The following is a 17,438-nucleotide window of genomic DNA, read 5'->3' as shown; positions in this document are numbered from 1 at the left end:
CTGATTTACTATAAGATCACACTTGGATATTAATATGTATTTGCTAATGAATGTTAGTAGTGATAGCTTTTACTGTTTTCCATTATCATACTCAAGAGACGATGGCACTAAATATTCTATCTGACCCTTGATGTGGCCCATTCTATGTGGTTATACCACTAAGAAATAGATAATTTTTAAAAATCTGCAAAAGTTTTATGGTTTCAGTATTAACACACTCACGTGCACATGCAAACACACATACACACACACAATTTCTATCTTTTTGTCTGAGATTGAAGAAAGAGCTCAAAGACTCAGGATCCTATGATAGCATTTTTCACTAGGGAAAATGACCCTTCTCCCTATATATAACCTAATCTAGGTGGTCTAGAGAAAGAATAATAGGAGAGGCCAAAAGCATTTTTAGGTATTTCTTTTATAGACATCCAGTTTCCCCTCCCCCATGGGTAATATTAGGCATCTTTTCCTCCCCTTTATTTATTTACTTTACAACCCTATCACTGAATCCCCTTCTTCTGGTTCTCCCCTAACATACTTCCTTCCTCAAGCCCCTCCCTTTCTCCTTTTGAGAAGGGTGATAGCTCCCCCTGTGTACCTTCCCATCTTGGCACATCAAATCTCTATAGGGCTAGGCACATCCTCTCCCACTGAGGCCAGACAAGGGAATGGGATTTACATACAGCAGGTTTAGTGACAGCCCCCACTCCAGTTACTGGGGGAGTCACGTGAAGATTGAGTTGCACATCTGCTACATACGTATGGAATTCTAGGTTCAGCCCATGATTACTCTTTGGTTGGTGGTGCAGTCTCTGAGATCCTTCAAGGGCCTAGGTTAGTTGACTCTGTTGGTCTTCCTGTGGAGTTCCTATCCCTCCCAGGGCCCTCAGTTCTTCCCCCAAATCTTTCATAATACTCCCCGAGTTCCATCTAATGTTTGGCTGTACGTCTCTGCATCTGCTTTAGTTAGCTGCTGGGTGGAGCCTCTTAGAGGGCAGTTATGCTAAATTCCTGTCTGCAAGCATAAAAAGAGTATCATTAATAGTGTCAGGAATTGGTGCTTGCCCATGAAATGGGTCTCAAGTTGGACCAGTTATTGATTGGCTGATCCCTCAGTCTCTGCTCCCTCTTGGTCCCTACATTTCTTGTAGGTAGAACAAATTTTGGGTTGAAAGTTTTGTGTGCGAATTGTTGTCTCTATCCCTCCACTGGGGGTTCTGCCTGGCTACAGGAGGTGGCCACTTCATCCCTACTGCTAGGATTCTAAGCTAAAGTCACCCCCATAGACTGGGAGCCTTCCCATCTTAGAACTCTGGCATGTTCTATAGATGTCCCCACCATTCCCAGCCACTGATTGCCGTTTGTTCTCCTGGCTATCCGAACCTCTTTCCTGCTTCTCACTACACCTGATCCTGAGCCCAGTAGGCATCTAAAGAGTATTTCTTTCTTTTTTTTTTTTTTTTGATAGGAATTTTGTTTAAATATAAGCATACTGTTTTTAAAACATACTCTCTGTAATGACATTAAAAATACAATCTAATAACCTTTAAAGTATTCTCATTTTTTTTCATAAAATTATATTTTTGTGAGACCTTATCTTTAATTATTAAATGTCACAAGGCAACACATGAAGACTCATTAGTTAAAAGGTGAATTTTAAACGTCTAATATATGTGTTGACAGAAGGATTTATTATTCTGATTTGCTCAGCATGGTCTATTGAGAATTATGTTTTTGATTTCAGCTTAAAAGGGCTTTAGAAGAGCTTCAGGAGGCCATAGCAGAAAAGGAAGAGCTGAAGCAGAGGTGCCAGGAACTGGATATGCAGGTATGGACAGAGAAACCTGAGTGGAGAAGAGGTCTCTGTAAATAATTAAAACTACCAACATGCTCTGAAGGTTGGCTTTCATTTCATGGAAGAGATATCAAAATGACTCCTTAACATTTAAACAGAAGGTTTATAAATATTTTTTCTGTTTTGAATATTGTTGGCTTGATTATTCTTTGAGAAAAGTATTATATTAATTGGAGAATTTCAGAATGAGGATTCAGTTTTGTATGTTGCAAGATTGGAATTTCAATTTATTTATGCTATAATAGGTTTTGAATATTAAATGTAATAATTTAAAGTTGTATCAAGTAATGCGTGGCCTGCTAATAGAGTGTATATTCTCTCTGGTTCATTTGTATGTGTGTTTGTGTAGTGTCATGTTTATTTGTTAAATAATTCCTGTATTAAGCAAATATGGTATGATCAAATATTGGGGCCGACTGAGTAAAGACAGTTGTTCAGCTATGGCAAAACTGGCCTGCAGCTATATCCATGTGTTCTAGAGATGGAACTTGGATGTATTTAGTATTGATATGAACATAGTAGTAACATGAAGGGTTTTCCTTTCTCAAGGAAGTTTGTCTTCTCTTACACATATAAAAATTAACCTTGTTGATCATCAGTAAACCAGGAAAAGTGAGCATCGTGGTGTGTGTGTATGCTCACGTATGTGCATGTATTTGTCTGTCTGTGTATGTATGTATATGTATGTGTATATTTTCCTCTGCTGAGTAATAAAACCATGTTTCTGTAAGTGCATTCTATGCCTCTCAGGTTCTGTGCCACTGAGGTACTGCTCCATACTCCTAGATGCTTTTACTGTCTACAACGAGGCTCTATTTATTCATTTATTGACTGATGGTAAAAGAGTGGCAACATTTCTGAGTCAAGGTGATTATGATAATAGGGATAAAGATGTTAATATTGCAAAAAAGTACATGAAATGGCCTATGTGAAGAATGTAAGCTGCGTATGCTTTGTACCATGATACAAACTCATGTCTGTTAATAAAATCAGAGAAACATATGACTCTGGAGGGAACATATGGAAAGCCACCCAGCAGTGTGCCTCCTTATCTCAGTGAGGACCCACTACCTGCTATCTCAGATGTTTCTGGTTCTGGTGTTTCCTCTTAAAAACAAGATTGAAATAATCAGAAAAGAGCATGTGATGATAACACAGCATCACTGTAATTAGCAGTTGTGGTAGATCAATGTGTACATTGCTATTTAAGTGTTTCTGTGGCTTCTCGTGGTGCTATCATGCTTGCTACTCAACCCAAGCATAGGCTAGTGGTATGCTATTATTCTGTCAAGTATCTTACTGTGTATATGCTAATCTCCCCAAATCTTAAATGTTCAGAGTAGAAGTCCTCGACCTGTATTCTTTGACCCCACAGTGTTTATATCAGAATAACACCTGCACCCCATATAGTCACTGAACTATGTGACAAATATGACTAAATACATTGACTTTAGAACAGAAAGTTGCTTTTAAAGTTGTTCTTCTAGTGCCATGTTCTCGGCCTATCTATAGTCCTCATTTGTATATGTTAAAAAGCATACTGAGCACTGTTTGAATTTTAAAGTAAGATTCATACATTAGGTAGGCCCAAAACAGGAATTAGTTCAGGAACTCCATTGAGGAAAAACAATGGGGAGGCTGCCAATGAAGGAATAGAATGAAGTCAAGGAAGCTGTGAGAGAGGACTCAGTCAGTAAAGCTTGGGGACCTGAGTTCAATCCTTAGAGCCTATGGAGAAGTAGGAGAAGGGGAGGTGGCCTCTAAGCATCTGTACTCAGTGGGATGTTCACCCGTAGTACATTGGTGTAAATAAATATATATGTGTTTGTGTGTGTGTGTGTGTGTGTATATGTGTGTGTGTATGTGTATATATATGTATGTGTATATATATGTGTATATATATGTATGTGTATATATGTGTGTATATATATGTATGTGTATATATATGTATGTGTATATATATATATGTATGTGTGTGTGTATCTAGATAGATAGATAGATAGATAGATATAGATACACACACACACATACACACACACATTTTTTTTTCCTACTGTGAACCTAAAATGAAAGCTTAGGTTGAGGAAAATAATTACATTCTGAAAATTAGCTTAGATCACAAATTGTATCTTTACTTTAAATTTAGATTTAGAAACATTGATTTATTTCCCTTGTTTGATCTAAAGTCCCCTATAATCAGAATTTTAGTGTTGACAGAATCCTTTAAATAATCTCATCTGTTACTCAAAGTGTTCATTCCTCCGTCAGAATTAGAATGCAGAACTCCCATCTCTTCAATGGTTATTTTTCTCTTATGTTTGTCTCTTAGGTGACTGCACTTCAGGATGAGAAGAATTCACTGGTCTCTGAGAATGAGATGATGAATGAAAAGCTTGACCAGTTGGATGGCTCTTTTGATGATCCAAATACAATGGTTGCAAAGAAATATTTTCACGTACAGCTACAACTAGAACAATTACAAGAAGAAAACTATAGGTAGTAATTTCAGTAGAAATTGTTGAGTTTTTAAACATCATAAACATCAATGAGAACTATACATGCTTAGGACTTCAGTAAAGTACATCTAACAAAAATGCCAAATGTCAGTGGGGCCTTCCTCACAAGGTTCAGTCAGGTTAAGCAGGTAGGATATGTACATTAAAATAAAGGCATTCAGAGTTATAAGCCAGATGTTGGCCAGAGGCAGTAAGAGTTCAGAGGAGGGGTCTTAAGGTCTTAGAGAGAGTGCCTCAATAGAAGTAAATTCTAAATAAAAGAATGCAGATCTTAAGATAAAAAATACTTTGCTCTTTGAAATAAACATTCAAAGCTCTTATCTTTAGTAAAACTTTGGTTGTTTCCGATGACTACTGAGCCTTGTGCCAGTCGGTATTCAAATTTTTAGTGAAATGCAGATTCTTAGCTCCTTTAAGCTTCAGCACGTGTTTCTTAAAAACAGTAAACCACTACATGATAATGATAATTTGGAGGTTTTTTCATTGACAAGGTGCTCTTATGTAAATTTCCAAATTCAATTAGTCTCAATTTCTTTATAATTCTTCCCTATCAAAATTGAGTCCAGGATGTTTTGCTAACTGGTTCGTGCTTAGTGGATTCTGAGTCTGGTCTGTTGCTCTCATTTTATTTTGATGCTCTACTCTCCTAGATTTGGCCAAGTAGATCTTTGTTTCCTTTAAATGTCATCGTTTTAGTACTTTCTTTCTGACACAGCAATATGCCTTAGACTAATTGTTCTTAATTTGTCATTCTGCTAAGATTTAATATTTACTCCGCACATGTTATGCATTTAAACAGTAATTACTAGCTATGCTTTTTCTTTATGTTTACCAATTAAAATTTCTGTTAAAAACTGATATAGAGGTAAAGTGAAAACCCAGAGCACCATTTACGTTTCAGTTGTTTCAATATTAACAGCCATGAGTTACCTTTCTTTTTTTTTAAATTTTTCCTCTTTTGAATGTGGAATTTATCTATGTCCTACCAACTTCATATAGTGTGAAGAGAAAGGATGGAAACTATATGAAACTGTATTTGCTTTCTTCTTTTAAGGCTTGAAGCTGCAAAAGATGATTACCGTGTTCACTGTGAGGAACTTGAAAAGCAACTGATTGAATTTCAGCACAGGAATGATGAGCTGACGAGCCTTGCTGAAGAGACCAGAGCCCTAAAAGATGAGATAGATGTTCTTAGGTACTTCTAAGTTATTGTTCAAATAATTTGAGTGATTTGCAGTTTTATCAGAGCTCTTAATATCATCCCTGTGTATTGATCAGTGATCACTTAATTGAGACTTCTGGGTCATCTTCTGTGCTCATTAATTAGAACTACAGTTTAAAGATAATTTGTTTAGTTCTTGTTAGGACAGTTTCAGATCAGAATCCATAAACCCTAAATGATAATACTTTCTTAGAGTTTTGTAAATGATACAGTATCACATTTTGGGAATTAAGCGTAGGTAATTCTAATGTTCTTTTCAGGAAGGATTGTCAGTGAGATATAAAATGTATGCTTACTGGCTGTCTATGATATATTTGGGAGAATACCTTGTAGGAATTGACTCTCCTCCCCCATGTAGGTTCTGGTGACCAAACTTAGTTAGATGTCAGGCTGGAGGGGAGCACCTTCAGCCACTGGGCCATCTTTCTAGGAATCTTTTTTTTTTTTTTTTTTTTTTTTAATATTTTTATTACATATTTTCCTCAATTACATTTCCAATACTATCCCAAAAGTCCCCCATAGCGCCCCCCACTTCCCTACCCACCCATTCCCATTCTTTTGGCCCTGGCATTCCCCTATATTGGGGCATATAAAGTTTGCAAGTCCAATGGGCCTCTCTTTCCATTGATGGCCGACTAGGCCATCTTTCGATACATATGCAGCTAGAGACAAGAGCTCCAGGGTTCTGGTTAGTACATCATGTTGTTCCAACAATAGGGTTGCAGATCCCTTTAGCTCCTTGGGTACTTTCTCTAGCTTCTCCATTGGGAGCCCTGTGATACATCCAATAGCTGACTGTGAACATCCACTCCTGTGTTTGCTAGGCCCCGGCATCGTCTCACAAGAGACAGCTATATTTGGGTCCTTTCAGCAAGATCTTACTAGTGTATGCAATGGTGTCAGCGTTTAGAAGCTGATTATGGGACGGATCCCTGGATACAGCAGTCTCTAAATGGTCCATTCTTTCATCACAGCTACGAACTTTGTCTCTGTAACTCCTTCCCTGGGTGTTTTGTTCCCAATTCTAAGAAGGTGCACAATGTCCACACTTTGGTCTTCATTCTTCTTGAGTTTCATGCGTTTATCAAATTGTATCTTATATCTTGGGTATCCTAAGTTTTGGGCTAATATCCACTTATCAATGAATACATATTGTGTGAGATCTTTTGTGATTGTGTTACTTCACTCAAGATGATGCCCTCCAGGTCCATCCATTTGGCTAGGAATTTCATAAATTCATTCTTTTTAATAGCTGAGTAGTACTCCATTGTGTAAATGTACCATAATTTCTGTATCCATTCCTCTGTTGAGGGACATCTGGGTTCTTTCCAGCTTCTGGCTATTATAAATAGGGCTGCTATGAACATAGTGGAGCATGTGTCCTTTTTACCAGTTGGGACATCTTCTGGATATATGCCCAGGAGAGGTATTGCTGGATCCTCCGGTAGTACTATGTCCAATTTTCTGAGGAACCGCCAGACTGATTTCCAGAGTGGTTGTACAAGCTTGCAATCCCACCAACAATGGAGGAGTGTTCCACTTTCTCCACATCCTCGCCAGCATCTGCTGTCACCTGAATTTTTGATCTTAGCCATTCTGACTGGTGTGAGGTGGAATCTCAGGGTTGTTTTGATTTGCATTTCCCTGATGATTAAGGATGTTGAACATTTTTTCAGGTGCTTCTCTGCCATTCGGTATTCCTCAGGTGAGAATTCTTTGTTCAGTTCTGAGCCCCATTTTTTAATGGGGTTATTTGACTTTCTGGAGTCCACCTTCTTGAGTTCTTTATATATATTGGATATTAGTCCCTTATCTGATTTAGGATAGGTGAAGATCCTTTCCCAATCTGTTGGTGGTTTTTTTGTCTTATTGATGGTGTCTTTAGCCTTGCAGAAGCTTTGTAGTTTCATGAGGTCCCACTTGTCAATTCTCGATCTTACAGCACAAGCCATTACTGTTCGATTCAGGAATTTTTCCCCTGTGCCCATATCTTCAAGGCTTTTCCCCACTTTCTCCTCTATAAGTTTCAGTGTCTCTGGTTTTATGTGAAGTTCCTTGATCCACTTAGACTTGACCTTAGTACAAGGAGATAGGAATGGATCGATTCGCATTCTTCTACATGTTAACAACCAGTTGTGCCAGCACCATTTGTTGAAAATGCTGTCTTTCTTCCACTGGATGTTTTTAGCTCCCTTGTCGAAGATCAAGTGACCATAGGTGTGTGGATTCATTTCTGGGTCTTCAATTCTATTCCATTGGTCTATTTGTCTGTCACTATACCAGTACCATGCAGTTTTTATCACAATTGCTCTGTAGTAGAGCTTTAGGTCCGGCATGGTGATTCCACCAGAGGTTCTTTTATCCTTGAGGAGAGTTTTTGCTATCCTAGGTTTTTTGTTATTCCAGATGAATTTGCAGATTGCACTTTCTAATTCGTTGAAGAATTGAGTTGGAATTTTGATGGGGATTGCATTGAATCTGTAGATTGCTTTTGGCAAGATAGCCATTTTTACAATGTTGATCCTGCCAATCCATGAGCATGGGAGATCTTTCCATCTTCTGAGATCTTCTATAATTTCTTTCTTCAGAGACTTGAAGTTTTTATTATACAGATCTTTCACTTCCTTAGTTAGAGTCACGCCAAGATATTTTATATTATTTGTGACTATTGAGAAGGGTGTTGTTTCCCTAATTTCTTTCTCAGCCTGTTTATTCTTTGTGTAGAGAAAGGCCATTGATTTGTTTGAGTTAATTTTATATCCAGCTACTTCACCGAAGCTGTTTATCAGGCTTAGGAGTTCTCTGGTGGAATTTTTAGGGTCACTTATATATACTATCATATCATCTGCAAAAAGTGATATTTTGACTTCATCTTTTCCAATTTGTATCCCTTTGATCTCCTTTTGTTGTCGAATTGCTCTGGCTAGGACTTCAAGTACAATGTTGAATAGGTATGGAGAAAGTGGACAGCCTTGTCTAGTCCCTGATTTTAGAGGGATTGCTTCAAGCTTCTCACCATTTACTTTGATGTTGGCTACTGGTTTGCTGTAGATTGCTTTTATCATGTTTAGGTATGGGCCTTGAATTCCTGATCTTTCCAAGACTTTTATCATGAATGGGTGTTGGATCTTGTCAAATGCTTTTTCCGCATCTAAGGAGATGACCATGTGGTTTTTGTCTTTGAGTTTGTTTATATACTGGATTACGTTGATGGATTTCCGTATATTGAACCATCCCTGCATCCCTGGGATGAAACCTACTTGGTCAGGATGGATGATTGTTTTGATGTGTTCTTGGATTCGGTTAGCAAGAACTTTATTGAGGATTTTTGCATCAATATTCATAAGGGATATTGGTCTGAAGTTTTCTATCTTTGTTGGGTCTTTTTGTGGTTTAGGTATCAGAGTAATTGTGGCTTCATAGAATGAGTTGGGTAGAGTACCTTCTGTTTCTATTAGTGGAATAGTTTGTGAAGAACTGGGATTAGATCTTCTTTGAAGGTCTGATAGAACTCTGCACTAAACCCATCTGGTCCTGGGCTTTTTTTAGTTGGGAGACTATTAATGACTGCTTCTATTTCTTTGGGGGATATAGGGCTGTTTGGATCATTAACCTGATCTTGATTCAGCTTTGGTACCTGGTATCTGTCTAGGAACTTGTCCATTTCATCCAGGTTCTCCAGTTTTGTTGAGTATAGCCTTTGGTAGAAGGATCTGATGGTGTTTTGGATGTCTTCAGGATCTGTTGTTATGTCTCCTTTTTCATTTCTGATTTTGTTAATTAGGATGCTTTCCCTGTGTCCTCTAGTGAGTCTGGCTAAGGGTTTATCTATCTTGTTGATTTTCTCAAAGAACCAGCTCCTTGATTGGTTGATTCTTTGAATAGTTTTTCTTGTTTCCACTTGGTTGATTTCACCCCTGAGTTTGATTATTTCCTGCCTTCTAACCCTCTTGGGTGAATTTGCTTCCTTTTGTTCTAGAGCTTTTAGGTGTGTTGTCAAGCTTCTAATGTGTGCGCTCTCTAGTTTCTTTTTGGAGGCACTCAGAGCTATGAGTTTTCCTCTTAGAAATGCTTTCATTGCGTCCCATAAGTTTGGGTATGTTGTGGCTTCATTTTCATTGAACTCTAAAAAGTCCTTAATTTCTTTCTTTATTCCTTCCTTGACCAAGGTATCATTGAGAAGAGTGTTGTTCAGTTTCCACGTGAAGGTTGGCTTTCTATTATTTATTTTGTTATTGAAGATCAGCCTTAGTCCATGGTGATCTGATAGGATGCATGGGACAATTTCAATATTTTTATATCTGTTGAGGCCTGTTTTGTGACCAATTATGTGGTCAATTTTGGAGAAGGTACCATGAGGTGCTGAGAAGAAGGTATATCCTTTTGTTTTAGGATAGAATGTTCTGTAGATATCTGCCAGATCCATTTGATTCATAATTTCTGTTAGTTTCACTGTGTCCCTGTTTAGTTTCTGTTTCCATGATCTGTCCATTGGTGAAAGTGGTGTGTTGAAGTCTCCCACTATTATTGTATGAGGTGCAATGTGTGCTTTGAGCTTTACTAAAGTTTCTTTAATGAATGTGGCTGCCTTTGTATTTGGAGCATAGATATTCAGGATTGATAGTTCCTCTTGGAGGATTTTACCTTTGATGAGTATGAAGTGTCCCTCCCTGTCTTTTTTAATGACTTTGGGTTGGAAGTCAATCTTATCAGATATTAGAATGGCTACTCCAGCTTGTTTCTTCATGCCATTTGCTTGGAAAATTGTTTTCCAGCCTTTCATTCTGAGGTAGTGTCTATCCTTTTCTCTGAGATGAGTTTCCTGTAAGCAGCAAAATGTTGGGTCTTGTTTGTGTAGCCAGTTTGTTAGTCTATGTCTTTTTATCGGGGAGTTGAGTCCATTGATATTAAGAGATATTAAGGAAAAGTAATTGTTGTTTCCTGTTATTTTTGATGTTAAAGTTGGCATTTTGTTCTTGTGGCTGTCTTCTTTTAGGTTTGTTGAGGGGATTACCTTCTTGTTGTTTCTAGGGTGTGGTTCCTGTCCTTGTATTGGTTTTTTTCTGTTATTATCCTTTGAAGGGCTGGATTCGTGGAGAGATAATGTGTGAATTTGGTTTTGTCGTGGAATACTTTGGTTTCTCCATCTATGTTAATTGAGAGTTTGGCTGGGTATAGTAGCCTGGGCTGGAATTTGTGTTCTTTTAGTGTCTGTATAACATCCGTCCAGGATCTTCTGGCTTTCATAGTTTCTGGTGAAAAGTCTGGTGTAATTCTGATAGGCTTGCCTTTATATGTTACTTGGCCTTTTTCTCTTACTGCTTTTAGTATTCTATCTTTATTTAGAGCATTTGTTGCTCTGATTATTATGTGTCGGGAGGTATTTCTTTTCTGGTCCAGTCTATTTGGAGTTCTGTAGGCTTCTTGTATGTTCATGGGCATCTCTTTCTTTAGATTTGGGAAGTTTTCTTCTATAATTTTGTTGAAGATGTTTGCTGGTCCTTTGAGTTGAAAATCTTCATTCTCATCCACTCCTATTATCCGTAGGTTTGGTCTTCTCATTCTGTCCTGTATTTCTTGGATGTTTTGAGTTAGGATCTTTTTGCATTTTACATTTTCCTTGATTGTTGTGCCGATGTTCTCTATGGAATCTTCTGCACCTGAGATTCTCTCTTCCATCTCTTGTATTCTGTTGCTGATGCTCGTATCTATGGTTCCAGATTTCTTTCCTAGGGTTTCTATCTCCAGTGTTGCCTCATTTTGGGTTTTCTTTATTGTGTCTACTTCCCTTTTTAGGTCTAGTATGGTTTTGTTCATTTCCATCATCTGTTTGGATGTGTTTTCCTGTTTTTCTGTAAGGACTTCTACCTGTTTGATTATGTTATCATGTTTTTCTTTAAGGATTTGTAACTCTTTAGCAGTGTTGTCCTGCAATTCTTTAAGGGATTTTTGTGCTTCCTCTTTATTGTCTTCTGCCTTTTTATCAGTGTTCTCCTGCATTTCTTTAAGTGTGTTATTAAAGTCCTTCTTGAAGTCCTCTATCATCAGGAGATATGCTTTTAAATCCGTGTCTAGCTTTTCCGGTGTGTTGGGGTGCCCTGGACTGGGCGAAGTGGGGGTGCTGGGTTCTGATGATGGTGAGTGGTCTTGGTTCCTGTTAGTAAGATTATTACGTTTACCTTTCGCCATCTGGTAATCTCTGGGGTTAGTTGTTATCGTTGTCACTATTTAAAGATTGGAGCAGAAGCTGTGTTCCACTCACCAGCAGTCTCTAAATCCTGCGGCGGGGGTCGTGGGTAGCTGACGGTACCCCGGTGCTGGTCCAGCCGGAAGAGGCCTGTGGTCCTACTCAGGCCGTTTTTCTGCTTCCCTAACTAATGCAGTCTCTGGTCCCGCGTGCAATTGGATTGGAGCAGAAGCTGTGTTCCACTCTCCAGAAGTCTTAAGATCCTGTGGTGGGTGTTGTGGGTAGCTGGTGAGTGTCAGCTGACCCTGCGCCCCAGCTGCCCAGGTGCTTTTCTGACCGGAAGAGGGTTGTGGCCCTATGTAGGCCGGATTTCTCTCTCCCCAACCAGAGCAGTCTCAGGTCCCGCGTGATTGGACTGGAGCAGAAGCTGTGTTCCACTCACCAGCAGTCCCAAAATCCTGCGGCGGGGGTCGTGGGTAGCTGGCGGGTGTCAGGCAACCCTGCGCTCCCGCTACCCCGGCGCTGATCCGGCCGGATGAGGCCTGTGGTCCTACTCAGGCCGGTTTCTGCTTCCCTAACTAATGCAGTCTCAGGTCTCACGCAATTGGATTGGAGCAGAAGCTGTGTTCCACTCACCAGCAGTCCCAAAATCCTGCGGCGGGGGTCGTGGGTAGCTGGCGGGTGTCAGGCAACCCTGCGCTCCCGCTACCCTGGCGCTGATCCGGCCGGATGAGGCCTGTGGTCCTACTCAGGCCGGTTTCTGCTTCCCTAACTAATGCAGTCTCAGGTCCCGCGCAAGTGGATTCCTTTCTAGGAATCTGTTACTATTTTTTGTAACTTTTTTCCGTTTAAAATGCACATTTGAAAAGAAGTCATTATAGCTACTACTTAGTGATTTGATTTTTTTTTCAGTTAATTTTTGCTTTAACCCAGTAAATGTAGTTCTAAAGAAATATGCTTCACCAGACAAATTTGTCAGTTGAGTCAATTTTGTACATATATAGAACATGTACATTTTGATAAACTGTATACCCAGTTTTCCTGAGAACTGCAGATAGCTGAGAATTGTTTAATCATGTGTACAAAATTTTGATACATTGTGCTAAAAGTCTATCAACCTACCAGATTTGGAGTAATTTAATATATGATGACTTTATAGTAAAAATTATGAATTCAAAACTTAGGCCTATATTTTTGTTATTGTTTAGAAGATACATTTTAGAGCTGGGAAAAAAAGTGTTTTATTATTGTAGGGCTACGTCAGACAAAGCAAATAAATTGGAGTCAACAGTGGAGGTATATCGACAGAAGCTACAAGATTTAAATGACCTCCGCAAACAGGTGAAATCTTTACAGGAGACAAATATGATGTATATGCATAACACTGTGAGCTTGGAAGAAGAGCTGAAGAAGGCCAACGCAGCTCGTGCACAGTTAGAGACCTATAAGCGCCAGGTGAGACATGTCTGAGTATCTCATTGACGCAATTAGAAGTTCAATATTGTGATTTTGTTTGCTTTGTTCAGAATAATGCACAAGTTAAGCATCGAGTATATTTTTTTTTTCTGCTTCCAATGAATTTCTTCTTTCTACAATTGTAGTTTAAGGAATGCTCAAAGAATCTGACTTTCCTGCATCCTTCACCTTTTTACTGAGCTCTTCAGGTTTTCCTGTTAAACTTTCATTTATTTGGACAAATGCCTAAACAATGGTAGAGAATGTAGCCCTGCCTTCAAATACTCTGTTTTGACATTTATCAAACAACCTAGAGAAATATTAAAGTAAAACCTACTTTTAAATATTATTTAATTATACTAAATAAATTAAATATATTAATACTACTAATAATTTAAATGTATTAAGCATATTAAAGTAATATTGTATTGAATTTTATGTAATTCTTATTTTGATGTTCTATTTTTCTAAATACTTAGAATTAGACATTAATATTAGACATTTTATTTCCAATCAGACTTTTTATTTACTCAATCCTGAAAGTTTATGAGTATCATGAACTGTTTTCTTCCCTTTTTTTTTTTCTGCCCAAAGGTTCAGGACCTTCACACAAAGCTTTCCTCTGAATCCAAAAGGGCAGATACACTAGCATTTGAAATGAAGAGGCTTGAAGAAAAACATGAAACTTTACTCAAGGAAAAAGAGGTGATCCTAAATGTTTGATGCAAAATGTGTCTTTTTTTTTTTTTAAAGCTTTGGATAGCCCTAATCCTAATTCTTAACCATATTTTCTTCCTAATGATTTTCTAGTTCCTTGCCTTAAATTTTTAATTCCTTTTTAGTTGCTATATAAGTACACAGAAGTATGGGTTGATTAATTTTTTTGGCAGCAATAATTAAGAGGTTCTTTTTTTTTAAAGATTTATTTATTATTATATCTAAGTACCCTGCAGCTGTCTTCAGATGCACAAGACGAGGGGGTCAGATCTCATTGCGGATGGTTGTGAGCCACATTACATGTGGTTGCTGGGATTTGAACTCAGGACCTTCAGAAGAGCAGTAGTACTCTTAACCACTGAGCCATCTCTCCAGCCCTCTTTTTCTTCAGTGTGTAAGTTTTGTTGTTTTTGATGGGGAATCAGTTGACTATAAGGGACTGGCTTTGTTCATGGTAGTTGTGTTCCATTCCTCCAGTCAATTTTTGCAAGTACTGTGATTCTGGTTGCGGTGGCTCTCAGGTTTGATTTAATATCAAGTATTGTAATGCTCTCATTGTTTGCTTGGTTCAGGATTGCTGTGGTATTCAGGATCTCTTGTGCTTTCATAGGAATTCTAGCTTTTCCCCATTCATTCTTTTGTGAAAATGTTACTATCATTCCTTCTATGGAGTTTGCACTGAATATGAATAATTTTGGGTGGTTTGACATTTTAGCAATACTCAATGATTCTTATATCAAATACTAAAGAAGTATTAGAATTGAGAAATTCAGTAAAGTTGTAGGACAAAATTAGTACCTGCTTTATGCACTAACAGTGAGATTATTGCAAAAAATCATGAAAAAAGATCAGTGACAATAGTTACAAAATAAAATACATAGTACTAAGCTCAACCAAGAGAGTATAAGATCTCAGTGATGAAAGTTAGAAGACATTGATGGTAGAAATTGATGGTGACTTAAAATGGAATGAAAAACTCCCCATTTTCAGGCATCCTTTATTCAATCGCATTAGCTTTGGTCAAGAGGGATAATGAAGTAGCAGTCGCAGGTCCTCTGCTTTAGTGCATGGTTTTTAACTGGTGATTTTCAGCCAGCCACTTTAAAGCAAGAACCATAAACAGGTTTATTAGCATATATAAACCTACCAATGTGTTCTTCTTCTTTACAAATCTGCTGTTCCAAGGGTGTCATTTAGCTATTTGCTCTGACAGGATATGTGGCATATATGCAGACAGGAAAGATATATTTGAGCTTACCAGTTACTATAGTTTTAGTTCATAAATGGCTCCTTCTTTTGATAGGTCTGTGGTAGGATTGGATATCATAAAAGCAGTGACATTTTAGAGGAATAGATTTTTTCACCCAATGGTGATGGTAGATAGAGAGGGGAGCACAAGAGGGCACCAGAGCAAGTGCCAAGTTCCCAATGACATGGCCCCAGAAATGTTTCCTCCAACTAAGTTCCAGCTTCTATTCTTCACCATCTAATATCATGGTCTTGTGAATATACCAAGGATTAATCCACTCATTGGTTCAGGGCTCTCATAATCTAATCATCTCTGAAATGCCACCCATGCCAACCACTTATTTGTGCATTGCTGATATTCTAGACATAGTTCAGTGGAACTGAAAATTAAAATAAACCACCATACACAGCTTTAATATATATCTACAGAATTAAGCCACCACTACCGCCACCAAGTACTGTATGGTCGAGTCCACTGTCTATCATTCTCAGCAACTGTTTATGTAAGTTTGCTGTCTCTGCAATTTTTGGCCTCTCTAGAGCATGCATGTTTTGTGATTATCTTGTTCAGTGTCATCCACATTTTAGCTCAGGCTTTGTTCTTTCTGGAAGACAGCAGTGGGAACACAATGTTAGTGGTTTTCAGGAGGCAAAACTTGGCTTTGGGAGAGTAAGGGTTGCTTACTATCAATAGTATTTATCTTACTTAATTCTTTGCCATGCTGTGGCCAAAAACTGAGATTAAAACCTGTTGTTTAACAGAAATGGATTAAGTAAAGCAACAATTGTTCTGGCTTTTTGTTCTTTTCTCCATACATCTTCTCACTGATCAGGAGTTTTGAGTTACTTAATGCTTAAGAGCCAGGAAAAGAATGTCATGTGTGCATGCATGTAGAAAGAATAATCTTATGCAGACAATATGCAAAGAAAAATACACATTCATACATACACTCCGGTCTAGCCTGACGATGTGTTTCATCAGTTTCACTTATACTTATACACACACACACACACACACCTATACCTACATATGCATATATGTTGAACATGTAAATAATTATTTTTGGTGGATGGGGCAAAAGCCCGCATGAGCAAATTTCATTGAACAAGTGCCAACGCAAAAAAAACTCACTCATTCTGGATAAAAAAAATAAGCTCCAAGTTGTATTGTTCAGAGAAGGAAAAAACTTCTACCTTTTTATTTATACAAGTAAGAAAAAGCCCTAAGTAAGAAAAAAAATCTCATTTTCTTTATTTCTGAATGAAAACAAAACAAAACCAAACCTTGTCTCTTTATTGGTGAAAGAAAAAGCCTTTTCCTGTTTATTGGTGACTTGAAGCCTTCTTGTAAGTAAAAAGCCTCTCCCTAGTGTTGTTGTTAGTACTTTCTCAGGAGACTAGATTACATGGTTTTCAAGCATCTTTATATCCAAAAGGGTTCATTGCAAGTTCAAGACATTAATTCAAGTCAATAAATTGAATAAGGAGTTTCAGTGGGAATGTTTACATGCGTTTCCATTAAGACTTCTGTTATGTATTGAACTAAACATTCATTATCTGTCACTAGCTCCACAAGTTAATCAAAAGTTTAAAACAATAGGTCTTATGTCATAAGTTAGCATGGTTTTGTCAAAAGGCAAATTTTCTGCCTATGTCTCATTAGTTTTGAAGTTTTGTGTAGATAAATCATGCCAATATTTTTTTTGTTCTTATACTTAAATTGTCCATCTCAGTTTACTGACCTTTAGTTATCAGATAATGGTTTCATAACTAGCCTAGAAGTTTTCCTGATAGTAAATTTGTCCCAAGCCTGATTTATTATTCTAGTGTAATTACCCTATGAAACATGAAGTTTTACAGAATCCAAACTGTAGCTTTCTTCTATAGAAGGCTCCAAATTACTTGTATAAATTTAGGAATTCTGTAGAATCATCATTAGGAATTATGAAATCATCGATTTTTCTACATAACATTACTACAAGAGAGTACATCTTCATTGATCTGCAGAAAATCTATCCAATAGGGTGGGCTAATGCCTAGGAATTATTAGACTAATTTAATAATGACAGGAAAGGCATAATGGTAACAAGAATCAGTCCCAAGTTGAGCTCTCTTGCCCATTGGAGCCATGCAAAAGGATGGCCCATTTCTAGGAAAGTCACCTGCTGCCTTAGGCTCTCCTCGATTGGTCCGGGGTCCGGACAGGTGTACATCATCAGGTTGAATGATGCCCATTGT

General features: G+C 37.9%; 1 protein-coding gene across 1 annotated transcript in view; it reads left to right on the top strand.

Annotated features, from left to right (window-relative positions):
* Hook1 (hook microtubule tethering protein 1) overlaps positions 1-17,438 on the top strand; it is a 60,023-nt gene that overhangs the window by 24,567 nt on the left and 18,018 nt on the right. The window contains exons 8-12 of the mRNA XM_021160006.3: positions 1,745-1,828; positions 4,185-4,351; positions 5,426-5,566; positions 13,034-13,235; positions 13,830-13,940. Of these exons, the coding sequence (XP_021015665.1) occupies positions 1,745-1,828; positions 4,185-4,351; positions 5,426-5,566; positions 13,034-13,235; positions 13,830-13,940 (705 nt within the window). The remainder of the gene's footprint in view (positions 1-1,744; positions 1,829-4,184; positions 4,352-5,425; positions 5,567-13,033; positions 13,236-13,829; positions 13,941-17,438) is intronic.

This window comes from Mus caroli, unplaced genomic scaffold (assembly GCF_978045245.1).
Source record: "Mus caroli unplaced genomic scaffold, Mus_caroli_1 scaffold_6, whole genome shotgun sequence".
Lineage (NCBI taxonomy): Eukaryota > Metazoa > Chordata > Mammalia > Rodentia > Muridae > Mus > Mus caroli.
Note: the sequence above shows the minus strand (reverse complement) of the source record. Positions and strands in the feature narration are given on the sequence as shown.